Source organism: Exophiala aquamarina, assembly GCF_000709125.1.
Source record: "Exophiala aquamarina CBS 119918 chromosome Unknown aczIA-supercont1.5, whole genome shotgun sequence".
Classification (NCBI taxonomy): Eukaryota; Fungi; Ascomycota; class Eurotiomycetes; order Chaetothyriales; family Herpotrichiellaceae; genus Exophiala; species Exophiala aquamarina.
This window is the reverse complement of record NW_013550583.1, coordinates 1,662,394-1,680,587: the sequence shown is the minus strand read 5'-3', so window position 1 is coordinate 1,680,587 and position 18,194 is coordinate 1,662,394. Positions and strand designations below refer to the sequence as shown.

Sequence of the window (18,194 nt, the reverse complement as noted above, 5' to 3'; positions counted from 1 at the left end):
AGGACAGGCCTAAGAACGCCCAAATATGCACGGCATTATTTACTCATACACGTTTAGCTGCTCGAGTTCCTGAAGCAACGAATCTAAAACGCTCTTTATTATGGATCTGCATCATGGTATCATCCAGAGGCAACATCCAGTAGCTGTAAATGTCTGAGCGTTGAAAGTAGCGGTGGACGGCTTTTGGCACACGATCTCTTTATCATCCTCCGAGGTCTTGTTCACCCGAATTGGTGTTCTAGCGCTATTAGGTACCGTGAGGCTAATCTTTCCAGATCATCCGCAGAAATGTCTCTGCTTTGGTCATCTCAACATTCGGTAGAAGCTGGTTCCACTCCTCTGTGACACCAAAAGCACCATTTCTCACAGCCGTGAGAATCATGCCCAAGAACTGCTTCGAGATCGAGGCTCGCTCTTCTGGTGATAAGGAAGCGTGATTAGCCTGAGGGATCCAGGACGTTTTAAAAGACAAGTTGTCGATATCAGTGTTTGAGGCGACTTCCACATGTATCGGACCTGTGGTGATGAAAGGTTAGTCCGACATAAATAATACTCGTCAACGTATTTCACCTCTAATTGACTCTGCGAGTTTCAAAAACTCCGAGTTCATGAATTTATTGCCACATATCCCACCTCGCTCTGGCCACGTGCCTTGGAAAGTCACAGCTTCGACCACGACCTTTACCAGATCTCCAACGGTGGTCAACACAAGCGGAAAGTCAGGGCCCTCTGGGATAATAGCACGGCGATTTTGCAGGTCCCAAGGTGTACAAAACAGTTGGGCGTGCTTTGTCGTGCTGTGTGGGAAAATTAAATAGTCGAGGAATAAGCCTGGCTGAAAGAGACAGAATTCTAACCTCTAGGCTATGTTTACTCTGAGGACAAATTTGAATGGCGTCGGACTTACCTTCTTATCCTTATTAACCTGTCTTAAATATGCGCTAACAATATCCTTGCTCCTATACATGGCGCTGCCACTATTACTAGCTCTATGAAAGAGAGGATCAGCTCTTTCTAGGCCCTCAAATCTGGATATGCTTACATTGACCATTCACTTGGTGCAAACCTTTTCACTCTAGCTGCAATACATGCGTCCACAAGGTTCTTCTGGGCAATACCTTCTGGATCGAGATGGCCCACGATAAATGAAAGCACAACCTCCGTGCCCCGAAGGTGCTTTGTCATGCCAGCAATGTCGGTGTAATCGACTTTTGTTACCTCCACTTGTGGTGGTAATGGTTTGGAAGGAGCCTGAGAGATGGACGGAGCGAAATCAGGCACGGCGATACTAGCCAAAGCACGCACCAATATTACTCACTGAGCGTGTGAATACCACGATCTCGTGCGCTTGGGCTTCCACGAGCCCATCTAGAACTTCTCGTCCGATTTCTAGGCGTCACCGATCCATTAGTACATTGTAACGCGGTCGCTGTCTCGTAAGCCGCATTTATGACTCTTCGAGTTATAAACTCACTTCCCGCCCCACCGGCTAACACTATTTTAACCATGTCGAAATCTGGAACTTAGGTAGTACAAGTCTTTCACCCAAACTTGAACGCCTCCAGCCTGAAATTTAATGCTACAGCATCAATTTAGATGCTGAACCCGAGCTATGTACATGTATGGCAGTACCTCTCACTCCATGTGTGTCTCAATGGGACCGAAAAAAGGCCCCAATCACCCCTTGTCCTTCCAGTTGGCAACCTAACTTGTTTTGACCGGACCGCTTTTAACTTCCCGCATTTAGAAGCTCCCGCCCTTGCGCCGAGTGGATTATTCCGCCGCGGTCCATTCTTCGGGTTTACATTGCAGCATAGCGTTTATTACCTACGTGTTGAGACTTGACCAGGGCCACGTCAACTCAGGTGGAAGTCCCAAAATTGGATTTCGTAAAACTTCTACTTGCAGGGAAGCCAGCCGATATTCGAGGTTTTGTAGCGTCAATCCCGTAAAGATGGAGATCGCGGTTCTAGTACGGCTAGGATGGGGACTTCTTTTAGGTGGACTATGCATTGGTCTTGTTGCAACTCTAAGAGTCAGCGAAAAGTCATTGTCAACACAAGGACCGCACCGCTGACTGGAGCAGGTTATATACAACCTTTTCTTCTCGCCTTTGCGCCATGTCCCAGGACCGGTCATGGCCCGGGCAACGTCACTGTGGCTGACATTCGTCGACCTCAGTGGCAGCCGAACTCGGACGATACATGAACTGCACAAAAAGTATGGCCATGCCGTCAGAGTGGCACCCAACGAGCTATCCCTCTCCAACGTCGAGTGCATCAAGGAGATCTACGGGCAGCAGACTAGCTTCATGAAGGCCGAGGTCTACGACACAATGAGCCTCCGTCCGTTCGGTATCTTCGGCATGCGAAATAAAGACGACCACAGCCAGAGACGCAGACTGCTCAGCCACGCATTCGCACAGTCATCACTCACGAGCACAGAACCGTTGATACGATCACACATTGAGAAGCTCCTTGGGCTCGTGTGGAAGAAGGTGAACGAGCCCATAGATGTGGTTTACTTCTTCAGGCTGCTTGCATTTGACGTTGTCGGTAAGTCACGCGCGCGACAATGCCAACCCCCTGAGATATTCTAGAATCTAACCCGTGATGCACCACAACGATAGGTGACCTATTCTTGGGGCAATCATTTGGAGGCCTTGACACCAGCGACCCACCTGAGTTCCTCGTTGATATGGATCTACATTTCATTGCTGCTGGAATAGAGGCCAACTTCCCACCATTGTACAAGATCCTCAATCACACACCGCTCCCGTCGGTCCGCCACCTATTTGAATCGAGAAATAGGGCACATGAAGTGAGTATTATCTCACCAAGGACAAAGAACCCAACCAGTCGGCTAAGATCTTCCTTCTAAAGTTTGGTCGGAAAGCGCTTCAGAGATATCTCGCAACCTACGGCCGTGAGTCAGGACGAAAAGACCTGCTGAGTAAAGTGGTTTGCTTGAAGTCGGAGACCGGCGAGCCGAATCTTACGGATCTCGAAATCTACACCGAGATTGCTAATCTTGTCTCCGCCGGTACAGGTAATGCAGAGCTAGCTATAAGATGACTTCTACCATCAACTTCAAACTGACCAAGTTCCCAGACACAACAAGCATGACTCTCACGTATATGTTCTGGGAGCTAGCAAAGCAACCAGACTGGCAGAAGAGGCTGAGCGAGGAACTGGACCAGAATATCGCGCAGAGCACTACTTCCGTTGCCGCTTACGCTGACTTGGTCCACTTGCCAATACTTGACGCCATTGTGCAAGAAGCCCTTCGGCTCCACCCTGCGGCGCCGGCTAGCCTGCCAAGGGAAACTCCTGCAGGTGGAAGGGTTCTCAACGGGATCCATGTCCCAGAGCGTGTATGGCCGAGCCCTGTGCCCCCAGAGCAGGCAGGACCAATGTGCTAATAGTAGTTTTGACAGACGACTGTCTCAATGCAGTGCTATACAACCCAGCGCGACCCCAGTGTTTTCACGGACCCCGACCGGTTTGATCCCACTCGGTACCTGTACGACCAATCGAACGAGATGAAGGAGATGTTCATGCCCTTCTCCAAGGGCACACGCGCATGCATCGGCAAGAATCTGGCGCTCATGGAACTGAAATTGATCACGGCGGCTTTGATAAGAGAATTTTCGGTTGGGTTGGCCCTGCAATGCACAGAGGACAGCATGACCATGATGGACCACTTTCTCGTCCTCCCTAAAGGCGGACGCTGTGATTTGGTTTTTACACCACGGCGAGAAGTGGCCATGAAACAGCCAGGCTTGTCAAATACCTAGTAATTACATTCCAGGAGCTGTGCTCGTTGCAAGGCATTCCGAAATGCATGTCAGACACCCAAGAAGGAAATAACCTTGCGGGTAATTTGTGCGGTTGAAGCGGGTAGTGTGACATCTGAGTCGCGTCCCGAGGGAGGCCTCAGGAAGTTCACAGGTACTCGCTGGTTCCGAAACTCTGACAGCCACGCACCTTCGTTTCCAATTTCAAATTTATTGAGGTGGTCAACCTCGACGGAGAAAGCTTCTTTGGAACGAATGCTTTACAGCACGGCCGTTGAGCTGGGGAAAAGTGACCTACAAGAATCGCAAAGTAGACGAAATCTTCAGTTCTCGCGAAGCACTTCTAAGCGGATCCTTTCATCAGGCATGAAGGCCCTTGAAGGCAAGAATAGAATGAATGAATGGTTCGCTGCGTTCGTACGGATAGAGGTCGGTGGACAGCTCCAGTATCTACTGCCGATCTTTGCTTCGTCCCACAACAATGCCCAATGCCACCAAGCGGCCTACGTATGATTACAAACCTCACTGGCAGGCTAAGCCAAGGAGAGCTACATCAGCAAATAATCATCATTGCCTTTATGGACGCCTGCGGATCCCGGGACGAAATCAGTTATAAACTCGTTAGTCAAGAGAATTTCTTGGTCTATGGCTAAGGGTCAAGGGTCAACGCAAAACTTTCTTATGATTATTATCCTTTCACCTTCCTCCTTCTTTTAGAGGTATCGGGAATGTTTCTCTTGTGCGTGTTTGGACCTTTCTTTTTACGGTTCAAGCGCCCTGATGTCGAATCCGTGTAACTACGTCTGTATCAATCTTACTCGCCCTTCCCTTAACTCTTAAGGAAGGGTGACAAGCAAGAATTCAACCCGAGAACGACACCTTCATCTCTCCATGCTAACTGCGTGCGGCAAGCGTTGTGGCCCTGAAACTTCACCTTCAGCGGGCGCATCAATGTGCTCATTGAAGTCGCCTTTTGCGTCACGAATAAAGAAACATGCTGTTGCAAAGATAAATTAGCACGGGGGTAGTCTTTGTTAAAGCCCTTGAGTGGCAGGGCAAGGCTTCAGCTCACCGATCAAGCCGACGAATCCGAATGCGCCGGCGGTGACCCAGACATAACGGAACGCAATCGAGTAGGCATCTTTCATCGCCACTGTTGCAGCAGCTATGACCTCAGACGTAGCATTGGGGATTTCCTGAAGTGTAATTTCATCGCCGGACACGATGGCTTCAATGAATGATGTCAAGGAAGACTCAGGGAGACCTCCGGCTGTTGCAGCTGCTGCGATTCGCTGGGCCAGATTCTCGGCTAATACTTTGTTGAAGACGGCGTTGTAGATAGGGAGCCCAATCGACCCACCCAAGCTGCGGACAGAGATCATCAAACCTGACGCCATGGCGATGAAAGCAGCAGGTGTGGCGAATTGTGCAACAGCGACTAAAGGGGTAATGCAGCAGCCGAGTCCCATGCCCAAGAGGACGGGATACGCCCAGAGATTCCGTTCGGGGGTATTGGTATTTGCAGTTGCCATTAGGACGTTGTAGGTGGTGAAGGTGAGAAATCCAAGCACAATGGGTGGGCGAAGAGATTTTGTCCGCCAGGAGTAGGTTGCTCCGAGAGCAGCAAAGACAATGGCCGCGTAGGCTCCGATGCTAAAATGCAGTCCGATAAATAGAGGGTCAGTCGTGTAGAAACTGAGCTGGAATGGGAGAAAGGCATTCGCGCAGTAGAAACTAAGGCCTTCGCAAAAGCTGCAGAAGCTGACGATTGGGAAGGTTCTGTGCTGGAAAAGGTCATGATGAAACATGCCGTCCTTTTTAAGTACCCATTGATGTATGACCAAGGCTAGCATGAAGGCGAGGCCCACAACAAACGGCGCAAGTACATGTGCATCGTCGAAGGCATAAGGATACTGGTACCATGAGAGGCCCAGGCAAAACATCACCAAGCCAACGATTAGGAGCACATAGCCGAGCCAGTCCAATTGATGGATCTTTTGCGAGGTGGACAGAAGTACCTGAAGTTCCCGAGGAGGTGGATTATAGAACAAGGCTGTGACCAGGGTGCTTGTTCCGTAGAGAGCGGCTGTAACATACCAGTGGATCCGAAAGTGCTCTGGGTGCCCATTCCGAACCAACGCACCTCCCATGTAGGCGCCGACTATGACCCCTAAGCTTGAAGAAACATTTACAGCGGCTTGTGCAAATGATCGGAATTTACGAGGCAAGACCTCCGAGATAACGGCATGTAAGAGTGCCTGCGCGCCATACGACACCGACGAAACTGTGATTCCTGCGATGACCGTGTTCACCGTGTTGGCACGGGAAATGATAATGCTGCCCACAAATCCAAGGAAGGTGCAGATGGTCAGAAAGGGTTTGCGACCCCAATAGTCTGCGGCCTGGCTGATTGGAATACTCAAAGTCGTGGTAAGAATGGCCACAACTGATGTAAACCATATCTGCTTATCCACGCCTCCTCCAACAACAGAAGCAATATCTCGTGCCAACGAGCCCGCGCCGACCAGGTTGACGAGCTGCGTGAAATAGATCAAGTTGATGGCCTAGTCAATTTATCAGTGGCGGAGCTGAGAAGGAACAAGTGACATGGGTCAGAGAGAGTCGCACACCAATCAGCAACCACGTCTTCAGATGGACCTCAGCATTTTTCTCTTCTCCAGCGAGGTTATCCACTTGAGCCGGCGTCGTGCTAAGGTCAAGAGCGTCCTCAACATGAGAGTTGGACTCTTTGGAATGGTTCATGACTCTCATGGCGATGTAGAAGTTAACTGAGAAGGATAGGTGCTGATCACCAATGATGAGGCTTTGGAAAAAGGAGTGTCCTAGTAAACCATATGTATGCCCCGTACCCACGGCCTGCCAACAATCCCATGGGCCCATCTAACCCTTGGCCCGTAGCCACTAATCCCTCTTTGTTCGGGGCCGAAGTTTGCTTCCGTCAGAATTGCTCCGCACCCCAGATTACATAACTTCCCCAGACCCAAGACTCTCGGCGGAGCATTTCGCCCGCGGCGCTTGGTGAAGCCAGATCCAGTAGTCACTTGACGTAGAGCTCTCTGGATCAATCGTAGATGTAGATTCAGAAAAGACAACCCCAGGAGTCCATCCTTTGTGTGCGCAGTCAACTTTCCTTGCGAGAAATGCACTCGATGGGATTTGACATCGTTTTCGACGGCCGCTCTGCTCAAAGTGGCAGTGGCGATGTGCTGAAAACCGCCATAAACGACAGGGATTCGCCGTTTCGCAAGAGATCTGGGGCTTGTGATTATTGCCGTAGCAGAAAAGTTCGATGTATGTTGGCTATGCGAAATCCCTGGTGCTGGCTCCTGAGACATGTTGAACTGACAGGGACAGGCAATGGAGGTGAAGGGAGCACCTGTACGCAGTGCCTTGATCGGGGCCGAGTTTGCACCCGGTACGAAAACCGTCCCAGATCTGCGGGAAAGAGTGTCCAGAATCCTCGTAGTCACAAAGCTAAGGAGCATTTGCCTGATATTCTCGAGACATCGAGTGGCATTGCCCGGAGCGGTCGGCCAGCACCTGGTCATGGCAGAGGCCCTAGCAACAATTCTGATCGGCCACAATCCATGCCTCAGCCCGCGCAACTTTCCACGCGGCGCGCCTGGTCTATGGAGAGTCCGAACGACAATCATGATGCTTCTGGGACTCATCATAGCCAAACAAGCCCGAGAGCGGCGTTCCCTGCAAGTCTGGAAGCAGATTCGGTTTACCCTCTAGATCAAGGACGGACAACAGCCCACGTTTTAGAACGTGAGCAGATGTCGGTCTCCTCCACAGGCTTGCATGAGCAATCAGTATGCGATCCTCAAGCCTTTGCAGGCGATGAGGCGGATAGCGGTGGTATCGGTCCCACGGAACTGGTAAGCCATCCTATCAGCGCAAGGAACGTCAGCTGAGATGACTTCGGTAGCCATACTCGGAATATCACGGTGAGGACCCGTTTGATCTTGACAACGATCTTCGATATCTGACCCAGGCAGGCCCCAGATGCATGACATCGATTTTCTCAAAACCAGGAATAGCTTGGGTCACCAGCAAAGTCGAAGATTCGGGCTTTGAACAATGCGCACAAGGTTTCCTTAGAAGCTTGACCCGGAGGTTGAAAATTGAAGGTCACTTGCCACGTGAACGTTGTGGAGATCCAGATCTGGACACTGCGTGGGAGTTCACAAACGGTGAGTGTGTTGAGGTTGATAAGCGCAGAGGATCACACTGCAACTAATAAACTATGTGGCACAGAATATTTTGAAAAAGCACCAGAAGTCTCATTTGGCGTGTTACACCGACCTTGGTTCGAGGCTCGACTTCGCGCCCACTTTGAGACGATGGGCACAGATGATGACCCTTCCTGGTTTGCTTTACGGAGAGTTGTATTCGCGTATGGTTGTCGCCTGAAGATGTCGAAAACACATACATTCACGGAGGCATATGCCGCTTCTTGGCCTCTCTTCGAGAGTGCACTCTCTGCTTATTCAGATCTAATGTTTACGCGCATATCTTTGGTCTCGGTTCAGGCGGTGATTCTGATGGTAAGCCTAACTTTCCTTGAATTGAGGAAGCGCTTGAAGTCTTACGGTTTGCCTGGACATGCTTAGGCTCACTTTGCTGAAGGATTGGGAAGTATCACCCTCCAGTACAATTTGGGGTCGAGCGCTCTGCACCTCGCCTGTTCCAAGGGCCTACACAGGCAGCCGGCGCCTTCATGGGGGTTGTTGAGCGGAGATGTCTTACATCGCAGCCGCATCTTCTGGGCCATCTACTGTTTTGAGACGTCGATCGTGGCACGCACGGGACGCCCGGCAGTAAGAAAGACTCCCTGCATAATTTGAAGGTTTTCCATTGCTAACATGGCTGCACTCAGGGCATTGACGATGATGAGATTACGTGCCTCGTCCCGGATGCTTCTCTTGGTCCTGGTGCGAGTCACTCACTCTACCCCATGTTCATGACCAAGCTACATCGATTCTTTTCCATGGTATCCAAACGGCTGTCCAAGGTACGAGCACATGGACAGACTCAAGAGCAACTTGCCAAAACTGTTGGTGAGCTGGATGAGGAGCTCCAGGGGTTGAAGAAATCACTGTCACTGCACCTGGACCTTGATAAGCCAGTGGACACTTCGGACCTTGACAGCACGTTGACGTTGAATCAAACATTGGCTCTTCATTTCACATACTATCACCTTGTCCTACACCTTCATTTTCCAATGGCGTGTCCATGGTCGTGGACAGGAACACAAAACCCCAGCACAAGCTTTCTTGAACAAGCAACCAAATCTTCGATCGCAGTAGCAACCGCATCCCGCGCAACCATCATGTCCACTCGCTTACTTTCTGTCGATGTGAACAGTCCCATGGCGTAAGCTATCCAGATGCAAGCTGCATCGGCACAACTGACAACTCTTACAGCCATACAACCCATACGCCAATGTATGCGATGATAATCCTATTCCTTCACATCCTTCAACGACCTGGGGAGGCTTCGGTTCAATCTGATCTCGCAGTCCTAGATATAGCGGCAGGATACTTTGTTAGAGTGAACTTGGCGACGAATTTTGAAATTGAGTTTTCAATGCCGGCCGATCTGGTTCGCGTTGCACGACTTGCTGTCAGTCGCGCAGCCAACGGCCAAGGCCTACGCCTAAATGCCGAAGCATTTGGTGCAGGCGAAGCAGACAGGACAATGTCGATGCTCGGCGCTCCTGGGTCGGTTTTCGATGCGAGCATATTCCTGGATGACTTTGGACCGTGCGACGTAGGTAACGAATCCGCTTCTCAGAGATCTTGAAACCTGACCTAGCTGGTGGCAGGGATTTAATCTTGGTACCGACACAGAAATAGCGGCCTGGAGCCCTCTGTTCCATAATCTACCTGGAGACGAGATGATGTATCCTCAGCCTTGAAGATATCGGCCTATCGAGGAACGTATATTTTGGTCTCGAGAGGTGAGTCTGCCAGAGCCAATAAATCCGACTGGAATAGCTGACTCTGATTCTATTCTCCACAGGCGTAATTTTGATAGTCACGAATAGAATCGAATTCTATAGGACCGGCAACCTGGCTTCAAGGATCCTGAACCGTAACTATTCAGAATCATAAGGAATTCGATGTATCAAGGTTCCTTGTCGCAGCAAAATCCGGCAAAAACGCCCACACTAGCAAGGCTCCAATCATGATATGAATTCTAGGACGGGGGACTATGCAAGGACGAGGAGTGCAGGCCGCGGAAGGCTAAGGTATGTAATGTACCCTCAGGTGAGTTTCCTGGTCAGCCAGACATCATCCTGTTGACAATATGCACAGCGTTACCTTTCAGGTTACTTGGACCTGGTTATGGAAGTGACGAGAGTCTGTTCGAGCTAACTTGTTATGTGCTCGACCTGCCTGCACAGTGACAAGATACAGCTATCATGGTTTGTCCTCCCAGATATAACGGATATTGGAAAGGCACTCTTGAAGGAAGCATCCTTACGTTGAGCCTTTGGGGTATCATCAGTAAGAGGTTTGTCCAGGTCTTCCCAGCACGAGAGAGGAATTCTTTATGAAAAATGTCATTAAATTCGTATTCACATTGACCCTCGTTCTAATCACTTGTTAAAGGCCGAGGTCAAGTAATTTGAGATGGCAAGGCCAGCGGCGGAGTTCCAGTGCTAAATGTGTTCTCCGTACACCGTACCGTACTCGTAGGCTACTATTTTACTTAATTAGATTTCTTACTCTTAGTACAATATATAATTTAATCGGCCGTACCGCTAAAACTAAGGTTAAGGGGAAAATTAGGTAATAGCGTAAATCTACTAGGTTCCCTAACCCTCGTCTAAAATATGTACCTAGCTGAGAGGTAAGCGTAGCCGATCGCGGGGGGCCGGATTAGGCCGCTAGTGGGTTCGCTCAGGGAGTTCGCAGGGAGCGCTTAGTGATGCTCAGCTAGGGGCTCAGTTAAAGCACAGGTTAGAGCGGCCTTCGCTCACCCGCTAGGATTAAACTGTAAATGGCAAATAGGTTTTTCGTTCTCGAGTAATATGGGTAGTCAGGGGTGGAATAATTCGAGGGATCACTGCTATGGATGTCACTTCAATCGATGGAAAGGGAGCCATTTGTTCAGCTGCCAACGACAGCTTGAAGAATTTTGTTCATACTTGTCAGTTTGCTTTGTCTTTTGCGCGTGGTGGTGGAACTGTTTCCTCGGATGGTGCCGAAGCATGACATGGACCCCGCTAGGAGATGTCGTTCGCTTGTTGGCAAGTCAAATATCATAATGACAGCTGTCATTCCTGGAACCGGACCAAAATTCACGTGTCGTCCCAGACTTGTGTTTGAAGCACGAGCTTGAGAAGTAGTATTTGAACGGGTGCAACTTGGCGCGTCGAAGGTGTTGAGATAGTTGCCCGGGAGTCCAACTAATGGGGAAGGGTATCGATGTACAATACGTGTGACGCGCTAATTCTTTCAGATTGCTCAACGTCGACGAGGCTCGAATGCTGCTTCTGTAGCCCACATGGGATGACTGAATCTCCAAAGGCTTAAAATACTAAGTAACGATGGAGTTCTTTCGAGTTCTGCCTGGGCCTGCTCTCTTGAGTTGAGGACTGGTCCACCAAGGATGAACTTCGCGTTGTCTGCGTAGAGTTGACAGACGAAAGTGGATTTTCGATAGCTGGGGTAACCTGGTAGAGCTACCAAGCGTATTCAATAGTAAAACTATATGTCTCGTCCTGGCGCGTAGATAGCTCGAATCTACCATTGCTCAACTCCTTGAAGCCATCATAAGTTGCCCGTGGAATGACCTTTACTCCTTTTCTTCCCTGCATGTCGTATCTTACCACAATAGTGCCGCCCAAGCGGCTCTCCATTTCCACATTCTTGACGATTCCGTCTTCCCAGTGAATGTTGATTACAAAACTACCTCTAGCAACCAAACCCTTCACCAAGCCCGACCCCCAAGAAGCAGGCAGAGCAGGCAAAAGCCATACCTCTCTAACATTACCTGGGAGCCTAATAAAATGGCTCTGCAGCAGAGCTTCTGCGACGCCACTCGTGAAACCGAAATTTCCGTCAACCTGGAACGGCGGGTGCGCGTCGAATAAATTGAGATAAGTGCTCTGGGTGAAGAACTCGGAGATATGGCGCGCAACCTCTTCGCCGTTAAGCAAACGAGCATACCAGTTGATAGTCCATGCTCGTGACCAACCTGTCCCAGCACCGCCGTTTGCAAGTCGGTGCTCAATCGTGCGATTTGCAGCATCCCAAATGGTTGCATCGTGACCAGATGACCCAGGCGGGAGGATTTGTGTACCTGGGTATAGTGCATATAGATGTGAAATGTGTCGGTGACCGGGTTCAGCTTCGCGATAGTCGTGCAGCCATTCCTGAATGACACCGGGGTACCGCTGAGAAATTTGAGTGGGAGGGAATCTCGCCACGGTTTCCTGGATCTTCAAGATGAAAGATGGATCGACGGGATTCTCTGGAAGCGAGGAGACTGCAGACACAAAGCCATTAAAGAATTGTCGGAGGATCTGGAAATCGCACGCAGGGCCAATGGTCATTGCACCGACATTGTCAGTCGCAGTGAAATACACATTTTCAGGCGAGACACTTGGGTTAGTGACGAAATAGGCCTTGTCGTTCAATTCGACGGGCTGTAGAGTATCCAAAAAGAAATCGATCGCGGAAGACATGGTATCAATCTTCCCGAGCAAGAAATCCGTGTCGCCTGTGAATAAGAAATGGTCGAGTATATGAGTGCAGAGCCAAGCAGACGCCAGTGTCCAGTAAGCGGCGGCAGGCCAGCGATCCTGTGGTGCAGAGTCACCCCATATGTCTGTGTTGTGATGTACAACCCATCCAGAAGCGTTGTACATTTTTAGAGCAGTCTGCCTACCAGACTGACAGATTGTTTCAATGTGGTCAAATAGTGGAGAGTGCAGGGTAGACAAATTGGTGACCTCAGCCAACCAGTAATTCATCTCTGTGTTGATGTTGATGGTGTACTTAGAACCCCATGCTGACATGTAATCCTTGTTCCATATACCTTGCAGATTAGCCGGCAGCGTTCCAGGTCTCGAGCAAGAGATCAGCAGATAGCGGCCATACTGAAACTGAAGTGCAAGAAGACCAACATCACTTTCGCCATTTCTGAGGGCCTCGACTCGTTTGTCGGTAGGGAGTCTCGAATTACTGGGTTCTGGGTGACCAAGTTGCAGTGTACAGCTTCGGAAAAGAGCTTGATAGTCCTCAACATGCCTTGAGCGCAATTGGCTGTAAGAATGCTTCTTGGATCTGTCTAGCGTCTTTTGCAGTGTTGTAATGGGATCCGGTGTCCGATAAGTGGTAGCCGCTGTGAAGAGTATGATGGCCTCTGTGGCATCTTCGACCAACAAGAACTCGCCTAAAGCCTCAATTTTACCGTCGGTCTGAATGTTGATCGCAGCTGCGAAAGTGATTGGGTCAGACCCTCCAGACGTCCCGATCATAAAAGCAGTATCTTTTCCATCATTGTAGGATGTATCATAAGCGACGTTCAGCATTTCATATGGTCGGTGTATCATGGCATGGAAGGACAGCCTCTGAATCCCCTTGGCCGTGTGCCTCTGGACGATGATGTTGTCAGGTGCAGAAGCAAAGATCTCCCGTTCATAAAGTGTATCGGTAGCAGAGAATTTTACGCCGGCAACTGCCGTCTCAAGATCGAGCCATCTTTCATACTCCTTGACCAAGGATTTTGGGATTGCATCGAACGTCAACTTCATCTCGCCAAGTGACTCGTAATGCCGCATGCTGACCGGAGTCGAGGCCATTCCAAGATCTGCTAGTCGCTCTGCCGCTTCAACATCACCTCCGCACAACAATTGCCGGACCTTGACCAGAGATTCAGAAGCATTCTGGTTCAGTCTAGATCGCTTACCGCCTGACCAGACAGATTCCTCGTTGAGCTGAATGCGTTCATGGTCCGGAATGCCATATATCATGGCACCTAGCTTTCCGTTACCAACAGGTAGCGCATCGGTCCATCTGTCTGAAGGTCGATTATACCACAACCTTGAATCCATGTGGCCAACCATGGCTGACAGTTAATCTCAACGCGATGTGGAACTTCGATCGCGAAGAAGCTGCTGGCGGCAGGGGAGACAGCGAAAGTCGAGGTTGGTCCCTTGAACTCTGCTTTGGAACAGGTGAATGGCAATCCACACCAATGCCATTCGAGGACCTCCTGTGATTTGAGCGGCGCTGTCCTCAAGTCACAGATCATATCTTGGCAGTGAATTCAAGCGACGGGGATAAATGATACGGATAATTCGACGTAAAATATCTGCGGCTGATACCTTTGTGTAGAATATATCCGACATGAAGCTAGCTTTATCCAAGAGCTTTGACGGCACTCTTTAACGGCTTAACCCATTGTGAGCACCGGCCCCGGACAAAATCTTTCCAGGGACCTGGATACTTTACACGACTATCGGCAAGAGTACAGTCTTGGGAATCCGAAGCCCGAAGCTGGAGTTCCTTGATGGATCCAATAATCTCTTTGATCTGCTCCATACTTCGTACTTCGTACATCCTTAGTGCGAAGCATATGTACAGTAACATATCTTTTACGTCGCACTCACTCCGTAGCTAGACGACTCTTTTTCTATTATTAGCATCTTGGATGCCAATATATATATCTCCGTGTCTTACAAACCGTTCCGTTTATTCAGCGTACTCATAGGCGTGCCCTCTCCTAATCTCCCCACATGACCCTGTGTTGCTTTTCTCCTCCCCCTAGGCTTGTACGTAGACTCTTCACTCTCATAAGTGTGCTCCCAGTTGCACGCTGTTTTTGAGAGCATGGGAAGATGGTGGCCACCCGACCAGAGGACATCTTCGCGATATTATGTATTGATACCCCACCACGGGAGTGGTGTGAGAACATGAGCATGTCTGCTTACTTTCTGGCATCAGAAAAGATGAGTGGTATTCCGAAGACATCCAAATAAACGTGCGCTCTGCATTTTAGAACCTACAATAATCACTTTGCCTTGTGGCTCATCCGTTGTGTCGTACCAAGTCTTCTGTCAGCGAATGAGAATCCACGTAGCTATTAGTTCATGTTGCTCCGGTACAAGTACGCGGTGATAAATTCTCCAGGGGGCCACGTATTTTGAGCTGTTGCAATTGCGTGCATACTTACATAATGAGCTAGCTATGGCTGGATACATACGCTTCATCTGTCGTTCTTCTCGGTTACTGTATTAAGACATACAGGCACTTGCATCCGAGCCTGAAGCCAGATGTTCCTTCTGTCGTTCTTCTCCATTACTGTATTTACCTACACAGGCACAGGGCATCCGAAGCTGACGGCGACGGTTCCGCCAGGTCCGAAAACGGCAATCAAACCTTCAACAGCAGCCCAGGTGCCCATTCCACAGCATGCGAGGCCAAGGAGAATGTAGATAACTGCAATGGTGCTTTTCAGCCAAGTCTTCTTGTATCCTCTCATCCATCTCTTCAAACCGCTGTCGTGCCTGATTGTTTCACGCGTAGCTGGGTTGAAGCCTTCGCCAGGAAGCTCAGCAGCCTTGTGGATGATGCTACTCAAGTACATCATGCCTGGGAAAGTGTATGTAAAGTTCATCATGAAGACAGCACCGACCAAGCTGACGATGCCGTTGAGGTTGGGCACCGCTCCCGCAACGACAAAGGCGAGGATCCAGTAACATGGTCCCAAAAGGTACCAGAGGATCTTGCCCTTCTTTTCAACGATTGAGGGAAAGTTGAAAACGGACTGGAAAACCTCTAGATACACAGTCTTCATGCCAATGTTGAAGTACATGATGATGGCAATCCAACCGGAGAGAAGTCTGAGAATGTTGCCGGCAGTCTGTAGGCCATACGGATTTACAACGTTCACAATGTTGTTGGCGGAATATTGGCCGTAGAAGGAATAGACGAAGACACCGAAGAACATGTAGACGATACAAATGAAAGCCTGGGCAAGAAACATCCCCTTCCAGAAGTCTAAGGGATGTCTCATTTCCGAAAGGAAGGCAACGAAGAGGAGAGCGCCCGCGTATGCGTAGACCATGGTGTTCACAGCGTTGAATGTAGCGGCAAAACCGGGAGACTGCTGTTGATACTGATCTGGTGGAATGCCAGCAAAGACTTTGATGGGCTCGATAGTCTTGATAAGTGTAGACCTTGTGATTGCTGGGTAGTAAGGGGCAAAGTGTGAGGCAGCAGTCATACTATTGAAACGCCGGTCAGCAAGCTACATCAACGGACAGCTTAGGATGAAGACTCACCAGATAATGAAGTTCACAATGTTCAACCACACGGCAGCATTCGAAATCCATCCAATCTTTCTCAAGCTCCGAATGAATCCTCCAAGCATGCCAACGACCATGATGACAACCATCATAGCCACAAAGCACACCTTGCCATGAGCAATCTGCTCAATATTCAAAGCCTTACTGAAGATCAGGATAGCCACGGTGAAGAACTGCTGGAGCGACTGGGCGATATTGATGAAATGACGAGCTTTCACACCGTAGAGGCGCAAAAATGGGTCACCAAAGCTCTGCATTGGGTAGCGAGATGAGTCGAGATCGAGGAAAACTTTCCAAATAACCCAGCCGCCCCAGGCAGCAAAGACACCAAAGATGAGGTAGAGAGCTACACCTGTGCCGTAGCCTACGCTGGCGAAGACGAATCTATGTTGAACTGTCAGTCACGATCGATACTCAAATGAGAATCGAAGAGTACATACGGTGCACCCGACCAACCGAGAATGTCAGTGGTGATGAGGAAGAACATCTGGCCCCAGCTAGCAGTTCTGAGTGCACGAGCAGCATTACGCCATTCTGCGTCTGAGACCTTCAGCGCATTCTCAACCGGATGACCACTGTCGGAATCATTGACAACAACACCCCCAGGCTGCTTCTCTGCAAGAGTTGCCAAGGTCTGAAGTCTGGCCTCCTTTGCTGCTTTCGTCTTCGCTCGGCCGGATTTCGAAAAAGTGTTCTTGATCGAGTCCTTCAGGGGAGAGCCGTGCTCAGCCTGGAACACTTTATTCTCTTCAACCTCCATCTCACGCTCGATCTTGGCCCAGTAGACGTATTCTTCGTACGTCACGGTGCTGTCGGTACGAGCGGCGAAACCCCAGCTACGTTCCATGACCTGGGGTTTCTCAACGGCGGAGACAGACGGCTTGCGCATCTGTTGCTCGGTCACCACATCCAGCTCTGACGCTGGATGTGTTACAGGGACGATATTCTCCATGGCTGAAAGACAATGGAGTTTGAGAGTGAGAAACACAAGAGCGAAGTCGTGCGCGAGGATGAGAGCACGGTCGTCGGAGGGTCAAAGGGCCCCTAATAAGTGCCTAGGTGGGCGGAGTTGTCTGATTGAATCTCAGCTGTCGCTATTCTCAATGTAACATCACAATGGAATGACCACGAGAGGTCGGGCACTGGTGTTTTAGCCATTGGTAGCCGCTGGAAATTGTGCAAGCGGAGTTAGCGATGTCTGGCGTTCCATTTTGATAAGATGAAGCCTGCTCGGGTGGCAAGCTTGATAGGATGAAGCCTGCTTGGGTGGCACTTCTTGATAAGAAGAAGCTTGCTTGGGTACCCTAAGCACCGTGATAAGCTCTGCTGTGATCGGCGGGGGCGTCCAATGAGGATTCATGAAATGAGGCTTGTTCGCTGCCATTTCGAACGACCAAACAATGACACGCTTACTCTGGAGAGATGTAGCGTTCCATCGCATGCCGCTAGTCCAGCGGGACACGGTTGGTGATCGGATGGCTAGCGTGATTGTCTCACTACTATACCTCGTAACTGATATGCACTATTCCTAAGACTGATATAACCCCGGACATGCCAAGAACAAATCATCCCCGAGCGGGAAGGTGACAAGCCTTCCGCAAATCATTCCCAAGCGGGCAGGTGATAAGCTTCCACAGCTTCTATCTTGATTGGACGGCATGGCCTGCGCCAACTCTTGGCAAATCTTAGCAATGTCAAACCTCTCGCTTCCGCCAGAGATATGGCTCACCATCTGTTGTGTGAAAAGTGGTACCATGGAACATTGTGTGACTTGGTCCCCTTCACGAGGTATCGAGTATGTAAGATATCATCCACCAGACGTATGGTTAAGCGAGAATTCCGCATCTGTGCGAAATTTGCTAACATGCCGCCCTTTCAAGATCCAAGCCCTCCCGGTTTCAGTTGGGCTATACTACCAAGCAGGCAACCCGGAAGTCCGCATCGTTTGAAACAAGGAGGGTAATTGTCTACGAGTGAAATGTATTGCACAATTTATGGCGGGTACTTTATCCATGCCGAATACCAGGCGTGTTGAATGGCGATCGGCGG

The 18,194-nt window shown here is 49.8% G+C and overlaps 6 protein-coding genes across 6 annotated transcripts; 2 read left to right on the top strand and 4 right to left on the bottom strand.

Moving 5' to 3' along the window:
• Nucleotides 1-262: 262 nt before the first annotated feature.
• A1O9_07264 (uncharacterized protein) lies at nt 263-1,185 on the bottom strand (the record flags this gene model as incomplete). The annotated part of the gene is made up of 4 exons (XM_013404210.1): nt 263-516; nt 562-859; nt 908-989; nt 1,043-1,185. 4 exons carry the CDS (start codon nt 1,183-1,185, stop codon nt 263-265), a joined length of 777 nt encoding a protein of 258 aa, XP_013259664.1.
• A 952-nt stretch (nt 1,186-2,137) lies between these two features.
• A1O9_07263 (uncharacterized protein) lies at nt 2,138-3,796 on the top strand (the record flags this gene model as incomplete). The annotated part of the gene is made up of 5 exons (XM_013404209.1): nt 2,138-2,555; nt 2,630-2,820; nt 2,883-3,048; nt 3,111-3,373; nt 3,437-3,796. The coding sequence occupies 5 exons, from the start codon at nt 2,138-2,140 to the stop codon at nt 3,794-3,796; spliced, it is 1,398 nt and encodes a 465-aa protein (XP_013259663.1).
• Nucleotides 3,797-4,830: 1,034 nt separating this feature from the next.
• On the bottom strand, nt 4,831-6,568 carry A1O9_07262 (uncharacterized protein; the record flags this gene model as incomplete). Its single annotated transcript, XM_013404208.1, has 2 exons — nt 4,831-6,360; nt 6,425-6,568. 2 exons carry the CDS (start codon nt 6,566-6,568, stop codon nt 4,831-4,833), a joined length of 1,674 nt encoding a protein of 557 aa, XP_013259662.1.
• Nucleotides 6,569-8,163: 1,595 nt separating this feature from the next.
• On the top strand, nt 8,164-9,200 carry A1O9_07261 (uncharacterized protein; the record flags this gene model as incomplete). Its single annotated transcript, XM_013404207.1, has 3 exons — nt 8,164-8,367; nt 8,434-8,640; nt 8,700-9,200. 3 exons carry the CDS (start codon nt 8,164-8,166, stop codon nt 9,198-9,200), a joined length of 912 nt encoding a protein of 303 aa, XP_013259661.1.
• A 2,313-nt stretch (nt 9,201-11,513) lies between these two features.
• Nucleotides 11,514-13,901, bottom strand: A1O9_07260 (uncharacterized protein; the record flags this gene model as incomplete). The annotated part of the gene is made up of 1 exon (XM_013404206.1): nt 11,514-13,901. The coding sequence occupies one exon, from the start codon at nt 13,899-13,901 to the stop codon at nt 11,514-11,516; it is 2,388 nt and encodes a 795-aa protein (XP_013259660.1).
• A 1,247-nt stretch (nt 13,902-15,148) lies between these two features.
• A1O9_07259 (uncharacterized protein) lies at nt 15,149-17,097 on the bottom strand (the record flags this gene model as incomplete). Its single annotated transcript, XM_013404205.1, has 3 exons — nt 15,149-16,064; nt 16,122-16,529; nt 16,586-17,097. The coding sequence occupies 3 exons, from the start codon at nt 17,095-17,097 to the stop codon at nt 15,149-15,151; spliced, it is 1,836 nt and encodes a 611-aa protein (XP_013259659.1).
• Nucleotides 17,098-18,194: the final 1,097 nt, after the last annotated feature.